This window comes from Lacerta agilis, chromosome 3, assembly GCF_009819535.1.
Source record: "Lacerta agilis isolate rLacAgi1 chromosome 3, rLacAgi1.pri, whole genome shotgun sequence".
Lineage (NCBI taxonomy): Eukaryota > Metazoa > Chordata > Lepidosauria > Squamata > Lacertidae > Lacerta > Lacerta agilis.
In genome coordinates, this window is record NC_046314.1 from 54074250 (window position 1) to 54092296 (window position 18047).

The window sequence follows — 18047 nt, forward strand, 5'->3', positions numbered from 1 at the left end:
TTATGATAAGCAGTTTCAGAATAAAGTGTTGCCACATGAAGATCAGAAGCTGCTGGTAAAATTGATAATCCAATGCTTGAGAATGCATTCCATTTACTGTTTTTTATTAACGGTGGTTTGTGATAAAGATGAAAGGAAATGGGACCATAATGACACTAGAAATTGTGTAAAAAAAAAGAAAGAAAGAAAAAGAATTTGACCCAAAAACTGTAATCTTCCTGGTGTTTAGTGTCTAGAGTTTGCAAATGTATTTATAGTGGGGGGGGGGTTGTTTTTTGTTTTGGCACGCTATTGGATTAAGGTATCTCCTAGAAAATGTTGAGCTAATAAAGTTTTGAAGAAAAAAAACATATTGCCTTGATTTTTCATTGGGTTAATTTTATTATAGCAGTATTATTCTATATATTGTAAGCCACCTGATGGACTTGCCTAGAAAAAACAGCAGATATAAATATGAGACTAGCTGTAGAATTATAATGTCCTTATAGCTATAAGTAGTACTCTGTTGTTGTTGTTGTTCAGTCGTTCAGTCGTGTCCGACTCTTCGTGACCCCATGGACCAGAGCACGCCAGGCATGCCTATCCTTCACTGCCTCTCGCAGTTTGGCCAAACTCATGTTAGTAGCTTCGAGAACACTGTCCAACCATCTCATCCTCTGTCGTCCCCTTCTCCTTGTGCCCTCCATCTTTCCCAACATCAAGGTCTTTTCCAGGGAGTCTTCTCTTCTCATGAGGTGGCCAAAGTACTGGAGCCTCAACTTCAGGATCTGTCCTTCTAGTGAGCACTCAGGGCCGATTTCCTTGAGAATGGATAAGTTTGATCTTCTTGCAGTCCATGGGACTCTCAAGAGTCTCCTCCAGCACCATAATTCATAGTACTCTGAGGCAGGTGTAAATATTCCCAGGTCTGCTTAGATCTCCTGCCGTAAACCAAGCACTGTTCTGATCCTTTTTTCTATAGAGCCTAGCAAGCATCGCCTACTGGTTAATAATCACAGGTTATTCTTAGTTATTTTCCATCCCGCCAGGAGACGCCCCCCCCCCAGGGCACGTTGCAATCTGCACTTGCCCACCTATAGAAGGAATGACTAGGTGAGATGTGCAGCACTCGCTTTTCCGCGGCTAGCTTCCCATACAAGAATTTGCCGGGAGAGCTTTTAACTTTTCCTAAGAAATCTTTTCGTTGGGAGAATTTCCACATTCGCTCTGAAAAGTGAAATCTTGGGACTCGGAACAGGACTTCACTTAAGCCAGGGAAGGGAGCGGTTTCCAGGCAGGCTAGGAGCGAACCCAGCGGCTCCCCTTTCGCCTTCAAGAAGCGAAAGGGAAAAGCCTCGTAGCTGGCGTTACCATGGAACGCAGCTGCTCAGAGCAAGACGCGCCAATCAGGTGCGTCGCCTTCCTCCAATCCGCGCCGCTGCTTCCCAAATGCGTGCCCGCCCCTAGGAAGTGCCGCTTGGCGGAGCTGTTTCCGGAGCTTGGGTCGCCATAGCAACCGGGACCGCCGATGTGAGGTGAGGCGCTTCCTCCCTGGGACCCGACGGGGCGCTTTCCTATTTGGGGAGCCCTCGGCTGAAGGGATGAAAAAGACCTTCACTGTTTGATAGGTAGCCGGTGGAGGCGGCGGCAGATTCTGCTCTCGGATTTGGTGCGCCGAGGGGAGTGTTGTTTTTTGTTTAGTTCTTTGTTTCACATTGCAACCTTTGCAAACCGCTTTTGCAGAAACTCGCTAGTTACTGTTCTTGCAGTGCAGGAATAAGCAGCTGCCAACTCCCTCTTGCCACCCGCCTGAAAAGCGTAACGGATTTTTAGGACATGAATCGCCATGGTAAAATACAACCGTGCTTCTAACGGTTATAAAACTGCCCGGTTATATTAGCAATCTTAATATTTTCCTTGTTTTTTTTATTACAGCTCCCAAATACATCCTTGTGATTATCCTTGATGTAATTATGATTGAAATATAAAAGTGTTTTTAAAAAGCATTTGCGCATGCATATATATATAGTTTTTAAAATGTAGAATGGGAAAGGAAGCAATTTTCAGTGATTATCCGTCCCCACTGTACCTCCGTCTGCATCCCCGCCCCACTTAGCTCTGGAGGGAACCTTAACCCTCTAGACAAGATGAGGACTTCGATGGGTGACTCTCAAAAAAATCGCTGCCTTTCCTACTCCACTAATGGAAGATTTGCTGTGACCGGAACACTCAGAGACACACCGATAGAGGGAGGGAGGAAGGAAGGAAGGAAGGCTTTTATCCAATCGGCAGCACTTTGGGACCTGGGATCTAATACAGCCTTCCAGACCTCTTTATCTGGTCCCTGGGATTCTTCCCAAGCCACACCCCTTCTCAGACCACAGCTCCTATCCCCAGGCTAAACCCCACAAGGGCACAGTTTTATCACTAGCATGCCCCCCCCCCCAGAAAGTTGCCTATGAAGAAATGTGGCCTCTAGGTTGAGTCGTTTCCCCACCCCAGATTTGACCATTGGAAAACTATGTACTGCACAATTTTGTTATCAGTTTCCTGGGTGTAAGCCAGTGGAACTTGCTCAGTAGTCTTGTACAGGATTGCACTTGTAAGTCTTTTAGTGTACCTTGCTAGCTAGCATGGATTCATTTCTACCACCTTGTTTAAAGGTATCTTAGTATTTTCTGTTTTCCATTGAGAAATGACACCATTGTGCTAATGTAACGTAGTTGCCAGGAGTGACTGAATAGAACCTGGGAGACAGATTCAAAACCCCACTTAGCCATGGTCATTGAGCTGGAGTGAGAATAAAAATTGAGAAGGGTTATGTACACTGCCTTTAGCTCCTTTGTGGAAAGATGGGATATAAATGTAATTATTATTATTATTATTATTATTATTATTGTAATTTTATATCCTGCCAGTCTGCTCAGAAGAGGCCAGGATGGCATAATAAATGCTATTTTCCCTAATACCTTTGCAGCTAATGTAGACACATTTTTGGGGAATCTAAAGCTTTTGGGGTTGCAATTTTTATTTTATTATTTGCTGAATTTTTATCCTGCTTTTCAGACCATTATTGCCTCCCATAGTGGCTTACATCAATACAAAGGAGAAACAGGCCTTGTCATTGGACTTAGAATGTAAAAAGTCAAGACACACAAGGAAAGAGGAGTGGTAAAAAAAGGAAGACAAGGGACAAAGCGGTGAGCTACAATCAGTTATATCCAGTTCATGCCAGGCTGATCTCCCCTTGCTGGTGTACTTGCCTGAATAGCTGGTGAAATTCATCTTCATGCAAGCATTTCTCCTTCCCCCTTGTGCTATTCTGGGGGTTCTCCTGTGCATATTTGGGGAAGACGCAGGGAATACCTGGTAAGGTGTGGGAGTCAGGTTGCATTTGGGGGACTGGCTTTCACTAGCTCAACAACTTAGGTGAATCTGGCCCATTGACTCTTGTTGCTTGGCCAATGGTTGGAGCCAAAGTGTCATTTCCCTTGCTTCTGCAATCCCAGGGCAACTGTCAGCTGATGCAAAGTCCTTCCTTCCTTCCTTCCTTCTTTCCTTCCTGAAAGAGCAATCTTCCTGCAGCTGCTCCTTCTCTGGCAAATAGATGGGACTAGGTTGGTCTTCCCTTGCCTTGGTGCAACTTTCCAGTGGCTCTATGTCCATTCACTGGTGGCAGAAGCCAGAGAGTACTTCCCTTCTACCTGTACTTTAAGATAATTTGAAATAATGTGGAAGGGGGTTTCACTCTTTCTTCAGTTTATTATTATTATTAAAATGATTTGGGGGGGGGGTGGTTGGCTTCACACAAATTTCAGCTTGCTTTTATGAGGTGAGAGGATCTGTAGTAATAAAGAGGCCAGGTGGTGCTGGAAACTGCTTTCTGAAACAACCACTAATTCAGTGCAGCTTTCCAATAAGGCCAACTGTCTAATGTATTAAAGTATTTCTGTTGTTGCCTTTCCCTCCCCCCCCCTCCAATTCTGTAATAACCTGAACAAAGAGTACCTTATATGCCCATAGAACAGCTATGCTTTTATAGACTCCCTCTGTAACACTTTGTTGTTTAATACTCTGCATTGACTTTATTCTGACTTAACCCCTAATGTGCTATTCTGCTTCATTTCCAGCTTTGAGGTAAAAAGAACTATGGAAGGATATCCATCAGCATACATATTTATGCACATATGCCGGTGTCTTTGAGCCTATAAACACTACATTGGTGTAAAGCTTATTGATTATTTATGATATTATTTTTTCATGTAGAAGTGAAATATAAGGAGGATTATCATGCACTTTTAGATCACTCAAGGTCATATGTCTAGATATGCAGTAGTGCACATTCTGTTTGTAGCTAGGTTCCTTTAAAACCTGTTTGTGAAATATTTTGATGATTTATATTCAAAGCAATAAAATCAGATTACATCCAAATACTTGAACTTAATTTAGCTGGGCTTTGTTAGTATGTTCAATGTAGTACACTACAGGATATTTGGAGAATTGTTCAAATATTTTCTTGAAATACTGCCACTGGAACCTGTCTAGTTAATCTGTCAGGTATCATTTCCTTTACATACAGTGCACAGTGTTTCTGAACAATAAGGGCATTTCTCCCAGTCTTGATAACTTGAACAGCAATAGTATGAGATGAAAGAGTTGGAAAAGTGGATCAGTTAATTTCTTGAGGCAGTGTGTGCTCTGATGTGCACAAAGTTCTCCTCTTTGTGAGAATTTCCCCATTGATCAGAGGTCAAAGGGAATGAAAGGGAAACTTAGCAGAATGCAGAACTCACAGCCAGGCATCATAGGTCATGTGCGTCATTTCATCAAAGTAGCTGTTGGAGAAGTTAGACACAAAATGTTAAATATGACTGTTGAAAGCAGATTGTTTCATAATAATATTTTTTAAATAAAGCATAATAAATAATGATTTTATTCTGCTTGATAATTAAATGTTCCACTAAATGAAAATTATTTTCTTTGGTTTTAGAAATGGAGAATTCATCTTCAAGCATAGAATCTGAATACATCAAGAACCTCCAACAGCAAATTTACTTCCTTGAACTGGAAGCTAATTTTCTATATCCTGTACCATTAACTAAAAGCCAATCTATTAAATAATCACAGAAATGGAATACAGGATTCGTCCCCCACCCCCACCCCCCAACCACATACACAAGTGTTCCTGGACTCTGCATGAATATGTTAAATCACGTAAAATGGGGAGGGCTCTGTTAAGAGAGGCTGGAAAGTGGCTCTCCCTCGGCATTTCCCATCCATCCCACATGCCTTCCCCAGGCAGCGATGTGCCTTTGTGCATGCATGCCCTGCCAGCTTCCAGTGACCAGAAAGTTGAGCTAGAGATCAGTGGCTGGGTGGCTCCAAGTGCCCAGAGCCACTGTGGGGCCTGTCGGTGCTCTCCCTGTTAGTCTTGAAAGTTGCTGGAGATGGTTTTTTTAAAATCTAGTTTCTCCCCCATCCCCAAGAAATAATGTTGCTGCCTGCTTGTGGGGCGGTGAGGGAGATGGCGATGATGATTGGAAGGCAGGAAACTCTTGGATCCTGCCCAAGGAACAAAACTGACACAAACAAGGGAGGGAGGGAAGGACAGGTGGCTAGAGGTGCAGAGTTGTGCTGGCCCAGAGGAAGAAAGCTAAGGAGGGTACGTGAGTTGGGGCACTCGAAGTGGCCATGCAAACTGTATTTGCCCACTCTTCAGCTCGCTCGCTTTTTCTGTGCCATTTTTGCCTATTTCCTGCTTCAAATCATTTAATTGTTTATTTTGTGCTGACACACACAAACCCAGTTGTGCGTGAATAGAATTCATATAAGTCGTGGGGTGCCTGTATTGAAAAGAAATACTTGAAAAGGAACATTTGAATAAATTATTTTATTTTTATGGTAGCTGAATGAAAGCAGCTTGACAATTTTCTGTTTTAAAATTTGACAGTATTCTTTTTTAACATTAATTTCAAATTGCATTTTGTCCTTAACTTGCTGTCATCACTCGTGAACAAGCTAAAAAACACACCAAACTGCAACCTCTCATTGCATCTGAAACAGAACAAATGCTGCATAAGCTACAGGTGTTTTTCCTTTGTTATCTTTCTAATGGCATAACTAATATTTTCCAGTTGAACATGTAAATCTTGCTCCCTTAGTTAGGCTATCAATGTAGTAGTAGTAGTAGTAATAATAATAAATATCTTTCACAGGAATTACAGTCTTATTCTGATGGCCTTCAGCTGGAGCTAAAGAGAAAAGAAAGTGGTTTGAACATACTGAAAACAGAGAGGGAACAACTTAGTAACCAGATCAACATGGCTGATGGTAATATTTCATTTGGTGTTATTCCTGTGACCAGAGCTTGGGGGGGGGGTTACTCAAGGGTACACAGTACCAGCACCCCTTTTTCCTAGAAAAAAGCACTGGTTAAAAGTATGGCACTTACTGTAAGAACTTCATGGTGAGTAATGCCACCCTTTTATCTAGAAAAAAAGCACTGCCTGTGACTGACATGCAGTATTGGTGTCTTCTTTCACCACGTCCCTCAAAATTTTTATTTTTTTATACAGTAAACAGTGGGAAATTCTGGAGGCTTTTAGCTTCTGAACACTATGAGTAAGGAAAGCCCTTGGCTTAATGAGTTGGCAGTTGTGGGAGAAAGGACTGTTGGTAGACATAACACCAAGATACATATTCTATAAACAGTAGTGCATCTAGTATGGAGAAGTCAACACCTAGACTACATACATGCTTGTAAAGAAAGGTTTGTGTACTTGTGTGATCAGCTTTTTCAGCTTCTGTATTAGGAGAGATCTTTCTCATGATGGTATAGGTCATTCAATTTCTTCATGCAGTCAGTTGAATGGAAGAATTTTAGCGTATGAGAACAGACTTAATATCACTTTGGATGGTCATTTATGGGCATCTCAGATATAAACACAAAACTGATTGGGTTTCGGGTAATCTGGAACTATGCTGGATACATCATTTCCTTGTTAAACCAAACCTTTTTAAACCACTGGACCTTTACTAGTTCTGAAGAGCCAAGTGGTACTTGATATTGATAAATCATTTCACAGGTGAAAGAAGCAAGATGTTTAATAGGTAGCATGTGTAAATATAGATAGAAATGCTGCATTTTTTAAAAGTGAGGTTCAGGATTCACTCCCTCCCATCCCGAGCCATTCTTTTAAAAAAGAATAGCACCACCACGTGGTGAAAGTGTGTATTACTACTTCAAATTATGCCTTCAGGATAAGTGCAGCTTGTTTCCAGTGATGGAGTTTATTGATTATCCCTTCTGTAATGTAGTTGTATTTTTACATTCTTTAATTCTGTATTGCTGCCAATGTAAGGCTGTTTTCATGCCTAATTGTAGCTTGGGGGAGGGGATCTTTGTAAAGAATGCAGCTGGAGAGGGAAGAGTTAGCCTTTCCTTCCCTAGCTACAATTTCCAAAATTACCTTCCCTTTGACAATTTTGCTTTAAAAGTTGTCTCTTTTTCAAGTTCACTGAGATAGTAAAGTTTATTTATTTATAAAACATATTTATATATGGCTATACAGAGTGTGTGTAATCAGAGTGGTTTACGACAATTATACATGAAATCATACAGTAAAAAAAAATGCATAAATTTCCAAAATCAGAGATCACCTATTACAGAAGAGTGTTTTCTTAATTGTCAGCCTAAGCTTTGCAGCATAGAAAAGCACAACATTGGTCCCTGGAGAAGTGCTGTAGGCCACTCCATAAGCATGCAGCATCATGACTTATAATGAGAAGCATGCTTTGACTACTGTTAAACTATCATATATCAAGCCTTGATTGAAAAACAAGCAGTCTCCACAAACACAAGAATTTCATGAACTAGGAGATGTTTGCATTCTTGAATTTAATGTGTGATTCAGAATTTATCTGCCTTTTAAATACTATCTTTGTTTTTTATTTCTCTTTCTAAAAAGCAGCATGTATCTTTACTTTTGTTCAAGAAGTCTGAGGATTTCTTCTTGTTTTGCATTTTTAATACTACTGTTTAATATTCTATTTTTAATATCGTCTTACTGCTTGTTCAAAGATCTTTTTCCACACTCAAAACCAGTGTGCTTTTTCCTCTTAAAAATGGTTAGGGGTACTCTCATTTTCCTACTCATATTGAAATACTGCCCCTCAATGAGGCCAAACTTAGATTCACAAAATGTTTAGGGGTATGTGTACCCCTGCGTCCCCCCAGAAAAAAGCACTGCTGGAAACCATAGTTTTATTTATTACGTTTTCCTTTAGGTTTACATTCCCTTCTCCCCACCTTCTGCACTATTAACTTTGATACATGTTTGAGTGGTTCCTGCATCTCCCCCTGCCTTCTATCCTCTTACAGAGTTGCCTAAGGCACATCTTTTGACCTTTTCACTTTACATCCATTACCCAGTTGAGCACATCAGTTTGTATGATTTTAAGTGTCGCACTGTTTTGGTGATGTATACATTTCTTCATTGTATCTCCTTTATTGAAATCATCTCTATCCAAAGGCAGTTTTGGATAAATGGCTTTTTTTCTGAAGCCTAACATTTAGGATATGAATGCAAAATTCAGTTCAGCCCTTAGTTTGAATATCAACCTTGAAATTCCTCTGCTTTTGAAATTTAGATCTTTGAGCTGAAAAGGTAGGTCTCTAGCTCGAAAATGTCATGACTGATGTTGACTCTAATGCAAATTATCGTCCCCCTGGAAACACAAGAGTAACACAGAAGAATGGTGTGGTTTTTTAACTTCTTTCTACAATCTATAATATTATATGCAGTTGACATTCTGTATTATTATTTACAATTCTCCACCACTGGTCTCCTTCTTCCAAGCAGCCCCCTTGTTGGCACTGTTTTCTTTCTTTGCCTCCAGGACAGAGACACCTAAACAAACAACTTTAGTTCCCCCCCCCCCCAGCTTAGCTTTTTCTCCTTTGACAGAACTACTAGCCCCATGCATTGCTGATACACCCTTCACTTACTCTCTTAACTGAGTTTGGATCATTTCTATAAAATATATTTTATTAAACTGTATCAGTGGCTGGCTTTAGCTGGCAGCCTTTACTCTTCTGTTTTTTTTGTAATACTAATCACACCTGTATGCATTCAGCCTTTCTTTAACAAGGAATATCTGTATGATAATGGTTCAGTAATGAAGACTTTTCTGAGAAGTAGGCCAATAAAAAGGGGAGGAGGAATAGAGTAGTGTGATTTTTTTCAATGATGTGGGCTTTGGGAACAGTATCTCGAGAATTATACAAGTTATGATTCATGAAAATATAGTTACTTGACTGCAAGCTTTGTATCAAGCTTAGAACTTCAATTTGTGCAAGCATGCAAGCTTTGACAGATGTCACTTTTTTGCTCACTTTTAATGAATTTCATAACCATCTCCACCCTGGACATTCTGTGTAGATCTGCATTCTGTGACAGAAAGAGAAGCTTTTAAGGTCTCCCTAAGGAGCACATATGGTAACATACAATACATTTAATGAACATTTGCCATGAGTAGATCAGGCAGACTATTCACAAAAATAAAAAAACAACACATGGGAAAGAAATTGAGGGTCCCCGCTTCTCATTCTGAGCTCTTCTAAATCCAGCTCTAATGATATGCTTAAAAGAAAGCAGCAAAGAAACTTCTGGATTTGGTTTTATTTCAGTTAGTGTTTCCTCAAATGGTGTGTCAATTAATTTGACTAAGGAACAATAGTTGGACATCTTTTTTGAAGTGTTCTATTTTAGGCTTTAGAAATAAATTCCTATTTATGCTACCAATAACTTTGATGTAGTTGGAATTTTACATTCTCCTCCCTTCCTCCTTTAGAGCGTCATTTAAAAGAGAAACAGGCTTTGGTAGAAGAAATCATAGCACCAAAGAGAAAGAAGGAACAAAATGACAGAGAGATCTCTGCAAAAGAGGTAGAGATACTGCGTGCTCAACAGGAACTGGAGCAGCAACAGATGAACCTGAGTAACACAGAACATACTATCCTTGTACTACAAGCAAAGGTGATCTAATTGCTTTGTTTCTAGCAATTACTGCAAATACTGATATGATTATCATTGTAGTCTGGCAGAGGAGGACAGCAGTTAGATATCTCACACTAGATATGCCTATATGATTCAAACAAGTTTAGGAAAAGTGACCCAAAATGTCTTAAATGAGGCAACCAAGCAACCTTGAGCTCAAAGCCTCAAGACTGTTACCCAGTCTGGTTTGGAGGATATTACACCACAGTTATGGAAATACTATTTCAGTCTCCTTGCTGAAAAGAAGGCCAGTGTAGGCATCTCATGATGTGGTTGGTGCCTGGAACTAGTCATCACCATATAAAAACAGGTGACCAGTGTAGATAGAGCAAGCCATCTGTTTGGCTGTGTTCATACAAACTCAATAAAGTAAGAAGCCCTTTGTATAAAGCCTTCAGTTGCTTGTGTGTGTATTTTACTTATCTTTGGACTCTTTTTGGTGAAAGGGACCAGATCCAGAAACTTCATCTGCATACATGATGTTGTTATCTGGGAAACTGCAGAATGGCAACCATTTGTAAGCCCCAAATATTGACACATATTCATGCAACCAGGTTTGAGCTGTGATACTTACCTTCTTTCACCTCTTGAAATTAAATCAAGGTTAAGCAACGGTCAGAACAGCAGAAGGCGGTGGAGCTGCAGCTTTCTGAAAAGAGGCAGGAGTTATTGAAAGTTCAATCTGCTGTGAATGAAATGGAAGATAAGATCTTTAAGAAAACAGCAGCGATGCAAGAACAAATCACTCACAGACTACGGTATCAACAAATGAATCTGGCAGATGGTGAAGGCTAGTTGTGGTTGCATTGTTTTAAACTCATCAAATATCCACAGAAGTTACAAGACCACCTGCCCACTCATGCCTTTATTTGTAATTGGTTGCATCCAAGTAGCCTGAACAAAATAAGAGCCAATTCACTTCCAGCTCTTGCCCCAGTCATGAAACATTGTCTCCCATATGGAGGACTTGTCTTACAGTTTTGAAAACTGCTGCGATTTAGTAATACAATTTCTCCTGCAGGAAAGAGAAAGTTGTGTCCTTGCAGAACTTCATTTCGCAGCCTAGATTTGGGTACCCCAGCACACAAGGGACCAGGCTTCATCCATGTGTTTGGAGAGTATGCTTATCAGTTGATTATTGCTCTTCTATTATAACCCATTCCTTTATTTGTTCAAGTTTTTCTTTGATTTGATTTTTTTTTTTTTTTACTGTGGCGACTTATTTTATTGTGGGTTTTAATAGTTGTGAAGCTGCCTTAGGAAGTTAGGTGTTCCTTGAATCAAAAAGCAGGATATAAATGACTGGATAAATAAAATGTGCATACATTTTCTGGTTAGGAATGAGATATCTCTCCTTCATCAACAAATGCGTGAGAAAGAGCTACTAGCAGAACAGGATCGTTTCTTAAGAAGTAAAATGGTGGATGATTATAGAGCTTTGAACAAGGAAAATTCTGCACTGCGGTCCAGGCTTTTGGAACTTACCAGGCAAACAAGCATTGTAAGGAAAGAAGCAATCTAACCAACTGATATAAACTATTTGCAGAAGATTGTACATAGGAGAGGTCCTGTTTTTCAACAGATTTGTGCTTGGAAGTTGCCAAATAATTTTTTATAGTTCATTTGCATAAACCAGTAAATAGTTGACAAATAAACAATCTGTAAATTCCTGAAAGCCACTGATAGAAGTAGGCCAACTGAATATTCATTCTTCCTCTATCTCTCAAGGGGTGAAAATGTTACTACTTTTAAATACATCTATGTCATGTAAATTAGATTGTGAGATCTGGGTATAAATAATTTCCTTCAGTGTTTAAATAACACTCTGGGAAAATAATAATAATTATATAATATCCCTTGAGTGTTGAGCAAAAGCATAAGGTTAGGACAATTCAGACACCAAGAAACAAGGAAAAGAAAATCTGAGTGACCTGAGTGTGTGTTTTCAAGGGTATTACATAGAAAGAGCTGGATACATTTATTCACTGCACCTGATTCTCCCCTGATTCCAAACAGATTAAAGACACACAGAACTTGTTTGGATTTGAAACTGATTCTTCATTTATCTTCATAGTAGACAAATATGGATGTGTATACATTGTGAGTTATGCTGGCCAAAAAACAGTCATGTAGCAGACTTGTGCTCTATATTTTTCCTATTACCTGTTTTAACCATTTTCATTTGTACAACTTGTTAGGCACTAAAAGCATGTGCCTCCTGAGTTGTCCTTCGTTATAAGTGCATGCTTTTTCAAACCTTTTGCTGAGAGCTTTAATTAAGGAGGCCAATTAACTAGGAGCTGTAGTAAGTTAAAGCCTGTGTAGGCAGACATAGAAAAGTGCCAGCTACACGACTAAATTATTTGAAGGTTATTACTCAAAATGCCATTGATCAACTGCTGTGCTTTCAAGAACTGTACGAGATATGTAATTTCATGCTTAGTCCACCCTTGCTTGTATAACTTGCTACAGGAGAAAGCACTCAAGGAGGAGAGTTATACATCACACTCTGCCAGCATTGCTCAGTTTCTTACTTTGAAAGATCGTGAAGAACATCTGCAACAAGAGATCAAGAGGCACCAAGAACTCCTGAAGCAGGAAAATAACATCTTCCAGGATCTTGAGGATAAGGTTGTATGATGCTAGAGATTCTCTCAGTGCTTTATAATTCTGAAAATGAGCAATAGGACTCATTTCTTAGCAGGTTCATAGATCAGAACACTAATCTAGGCATAAAGGGATACTGAATGATTTTTCTTGACTGGGTCAAACTGTGTTCTTTCTTTCTTTCTTTGGCAACCACTTGTAGCCAAGTAAGATTGTCTTCCATAAACATGGTCTTAATGGTGTGTACTTAAGTGACTGTGGTGGCCAATTCTGGATCCACACGTTCTTTCACAGTGCAGATATAGGTTTCTGGGCAGGAGTTGATGACGGTGAGGATTTGCCAAATGTGCCTTTCTCTTAGCTCATTTTGTCCCATGTTCATGCTTCTTCAAATTCTATTACGCCTTTGGTAAAGGCTATTATCCAATTGGAGTGCTTGCAGGCCAGTGTTTCCCAATTATCTGTGCTTATACTGCATTTTTAAAGATTTGCCTCAAGAGCATCTTTAAACCTCTTTTATTGTCCACCAGTATTTCGCTTTCAATTCTTAAGTTGGGAATAGAGTAGTTGCTTTGGCAGACATCCAAACCACATGACCAGTCCAACCAAGTAGATGTTGAAGAATCATTGCTTCAACACTGGTGATATTTTCTTTTTCCAGTACACTGACATTAGTTCCGGAGACAAAACATTTCTGAAACATTTTTATTTTGATACTTTAGTCTTTTATTATCTCTCTTTCTGGTTTATTTATTGTTTGTGGTTTCTAACAGATTAGAATTTTTGAAAAAAGAAACACATCTTTTAAGTTAAGCATTGCAACAATGAGCAGTCAAGTAACTGAAGCTAGAGCCTTGTTGGACAGAGAGGAGCAGGACAATGTTGAACTAAAAAGAGACAAAGTTCTGCTGGTCGATCTTGCATCTAATCTACAGAACCAGGTAAACTCTTTTATCCAGTCTATAATGAATTGCGGGTCTGCAAACAAAACCATTTTGGGCTCAGTTGGAACCCAAATAGATAATTGCTACAGTGAGGGGGGGGGGAAGTATTTGATCCCTTGCTAAATTTGCAACCACAATGTGAGGGAATTACCGGTAACATTGTGGATTGCGACCACAACGTGAGGGAATTAACATTTTCCCAGTGTACTCAACTGACCTTGCTATCCATTAGTTTCATCCATTTGTAGACCTCTTATTTTTTTCTTTCTAAGTAGGCCTCTTACTATCAATGAACTTCTAAGCAGTTTACAACAGATGCGGGTGGTGCTGTGGTCTAAACCACAGAGCCTAGGGCCGATCAAAAGGTCGGCCATTCGAATCCCCGCAACGGGGTGAGCTACCGTTGTTCGGTCCCTGCTCCTGCCAAAATAGCAGTTCAAAAGCACATCAAAGTGGAAGTAGATAAATAGGTACCGCTCTGGTGGGAAGGTAAATGGTGTTTCCGTGCGCTGCTCTGGTTCGCCAGAAGCGGCTTAGTCATGCTGGCCTCATGACCCGGAAGCTGTACACCGACTCCCTTGGCCTATAGAGCGAGATGAGTGCCACAACTCCAGAGTCGTCCGCGACTGGACCTAATGGTCAGGGGTCAATTTACCTTTACCTTTAAGCATTTTACAATAAGGTAAACCCAGATGCATGATTAAAATATACAGATGTACCATAAGCACAGTTTCAGATGATTTACATTGAAAAATCCAAATATATAAATATATATAAAGACACAATATCCATATCTATAATAACTATATCTATATAACTAAAATTGGAGAAAAATTCTAGGCAGCAAATTCCCAATCAACGTAAAGCACACTATTCATAAGCCTTTCCCACAATATCAGTCACACCATCCATTCGAAAAACAACTGCAGCTATTCACCACTTGATACAGTATGTCTGTTTGCAGCACCTTTGGGGCAAAAGGTTGCTTGAGAGGTTTTCAGGAAAGAGGAATGGGTTAAGCACCCTACAGTTGCTGCAGCCCAGATCCACTGTACCATTTCCTAAGCACTTGCTTTTTCTTGTTAGGAAATAATAAATAATAATAATAATTTTTTATTTATACCCCGCCCTCCCTGGCCAGAACCGGGATCAGGGCGGCTAACACCAATAAAATTACAATAAAACGTAAAAGAAAGAAAAATCAGTTAATTAAAATACAGGTTAAAATACAATTTAAAATGCAGCCTCATTTTAGTAGTAGCCCATAAATCAAAACCATAAGGGGAGGGAAACATAAGGGTCAGACTGAGTCCAACCCAAAGGCCAGGTGGAAGAGCTCCGTCTTGCAGGCCCTGCGGAAAGATGTCAAATCCTGCAGGGCCCTGGTCTCTTGTGACAGTGTTCCACCAAGTCAGGGCCAGTACTGAAAAGGCTGTGGCCCTAGTTGAGACCAATCTAACCACCTTGGGGCTCGGGACCTCCAAAGTGTTTTTATTTGTGGACCTTAAGGTCCTCTGCAGGGCATACCAGGAGAGAAGAAACAGGTATTCAGTATATTTTTTAAAAAATGTTTGCTTAATATTTGTTCCTAAGGAACATATTTTCTTTCACAATTTTCTTTCTTTAGCTCATTGATAAAGAAAGCAGTCTTCTACAGACTTCCAATAAGTTGCTGCAGCTGGATGAAGCAATATCAGCGTTAAAAACAAGGCATGTGTTACATCAGTCTCTTGATTCAGAAAAATGGGATACAATCTCTAAAATGGCAGATTCCATGAAGAAACTCAACAAGTCAATGACAAATGTAGTCAAAATGGGAAAATAGGAATCTGGTACTGCAGATGGGTTTTGATGTCTTAGAATTTTGAACACTGATGAATTTTAAACAACATTTATATGGTGTAATGTGACCTAGACAATTAATAATAGAAATTGACTTGCCTACGTTTCTACTACAGTGGTGCCCCGCTAGACGAATGCCTCGCTAGACGAACGGCATTCGCTAGCGGAAGGCTGCCTCGCAAGACGGGGAAAAAATATTTTTTTTTGGCGCGAAAACCTCCGCGCTGCATTGCCGCTTCGCTAGACGAAAAATTTGCTCTACGAAGACACTCGTAGAACGAATTATTTTCGTCTAGCGGGGCACCACTGTATTAGAGGTGTCTGCTGGATCAAAAATCCTTTCTACAAGCAAAGTGGCACACTTGGGTTTCACCTACAATGTTTAGGGTTTTTAATCTGTTTTTGTAGACCATCATAAATTGAACATTTTATATGTCCTCTTATATATATATATGGAGAGAGAGAGAGAGTTACTTTAGTGGTTGTGTGTGACTTGCTCTTCAGTGCATCATATTAGAGCACCTTCCGATGGTAGTCTTAGCATCTCTTAGTTGATATGGTCCAACTTAAGCATTTCCTTGGCTGGTTGTTTTATTTGGTAATACATTGATCTTTATAATTTATATATAAAGTTTAAGCACTGATACCTTGCCAGCAAAAAGTTCTGGTTATCTGTAGATGAAAATCCACTGGCTTCTATGATCCTTCTATGTTTATGTTTAAATGTGTCTGTTTTAAAAATACGTAAAAAACCCAAAACCCCACATCTATGGTTCTCAAATGCATCTTCCTATTCCCACATAAATAACAAATCTCTTATTTATCCCAAGTAGAAATGCAAATTGTGAAGGAGCCAACTTGCCCAAGAAAGCAATTAATAATTTATATTCCACAATAATTCTGATTCAAAACCAGTTCACAGGCAGATTTCAGGAAGATCATTACACATGTATAAATTGAAGGATGCCTTAGGCAGCTATATCATCTTTCACACTTTTATCTGTAAGAAATAAAATTAAGATGCAATATAAAGTTTGCAATGTGCAGTGTTACAGACTGCTTTAGGCAGTTGCTCATTTTAGACGCTTCCCTCCCCACCTAAGTAACTGTATGCCTTTTTTCTCCTTAAATCAAGAAGACTCATGTCACTCTAAACCCTTTCAAGGAAAAGGTCTTAACTATTTGTTCCAAGAGGAATGTGCACAGTTATGCTATATTGATATTCATCCTCTTAAGTGTATGACCATGTAAATGCCACAATCCAGACAGTGACTTGACATGAACCTAAGTGGGACATACGGCTTTTTTTCCCTTGAATAAAACAGACATACACAATACAAAACGATTTTTTTTTAATGCCACTATCACAAGTGGAGAACCCAGCTTTACATGTGAAACTAGTTGTGAGCCTTTGGGGATACAATACCAGTTTTCTCTGCTTTTCTTCATAGCAGGTTCATTGCTATTTATGTTCTGAGCTTCATTGTTATTTTTCCCATTTCATCATATATGAGAAATTTCAGTTGGAATGTGCTTGCTTGAAGTTACTCAGTTTGCCTGAAGCTGATTTAGGATTTGGTTGAGTCCTTTAACAGATAGCGAAAAATGGATATAACATGTATGTTCATATGTTTGTTTTACACATGGATAAGGATAGGCTTGTCCTTGGAAAATTTACAGAAATAATCTGAGAATGAGAAAAGTTGTGATTTAATACATGGATTATTATTACTATTATTTATTAAATTTGGGTACTGTCCTTCATCTGTAGATCTCAGGGCACTTCACAGCATAAAAATACAAGGAACACAAAGCAGTAGTTATCCTTGCAATGAGACAGAGTGGTTAAAGGGTTAAAGGGATTCAGGTTGCATCACAGCTGAGCATGGATCTGAACCTGTCCCAGATTCAAACCCTGCTCTCTGGCCACTACACTAATAATAATAATAATAATAATAATAATTTATTTGTACCCCGCCCATCTGCCTAGGTTTCCCCAGCCACTCTAGGTGGCTCACAATAGAATATTAAAAACATGTTAAACATTAAAAACTTCCCTAAACAGGCCAGTCACTGAAGTTTTCTCATCTGTGCACCTTGCAGTCTTATATCAGTAACAACATCGTTATAAAAACATACTGAAGCAGCAGCAGAAAACAGAAGAAACTGCCGAGGCGATTCCAGAAATAAGCAGCAACAATGACTCTCAGAACTAATCAAGAAGGAATAGCTACTGGAGCAAAATTGCTTTCACTAACTTTCTAAAAGTAAAAACTGAGGGGATTTGGTGTGCCTCTTCAGAAAAGGATTTGCAGCTCCTTGCCAGCATGGACTCCCTCCGAGAACTTGAGGTCGGCTGGGGGATATGCAGGACACGCAGGGACAAAAAGATCCTTTCACTTAAGCTGGGTTTTAAAAACAAAATAAAATAAAATAAATTCCTTCCAGTAGCACCTTAGAGACCAACTAAGTTTGTTCTTGGTAAGAGCTTTCGTGTGCATGCACACTTCTTCAGATACACTGAAACGGAAGTCACCAGACCCTTAAATATAGTGAGGGAGTGGGGAGGGGTATTACTCAGAAGGGTGGTGGGAATGGGTGATCAGCTGATAGGTGT

The 18047-nt window shown here is 39.6% G+C and overlaps 1 protein-coding gene across 1 annotated transcript; it reads left to right on the top strand.

Moving 5' to 3' along the window:
* Positions 1–1765: 1765 nt before the first annotated feature.
* Positions 1766–15490, top strand: LOC117043737 (thyroid receptor-interacting protein 11-like). The gene is made up of 11 exons (XM_033143726.1): positions 1766–1828; positions 3046–3179; positions 4970–5060; positions 5987–6065; positions 6195–6309; positions 9832–10016; positions 10641–10795; positions 11376–11538; positions 12510–12668; positions 13418–13585; positions 15216–15490. The coding sequence occupies exons 3-11, from the start codon at positions 4972–4974 to the stop codon at positions 15411–15413; spliced, it is 1311 nt and encodes a 436-aa protein (XP_032999617.1). The 5' UTR covers positions 1766–1828; positions 3046–3179; positions 4970–4971; the 3' UTR covers positions 15414–15490.
* Positions 15491–18047: the final 2557 nt, after the last annotated feature.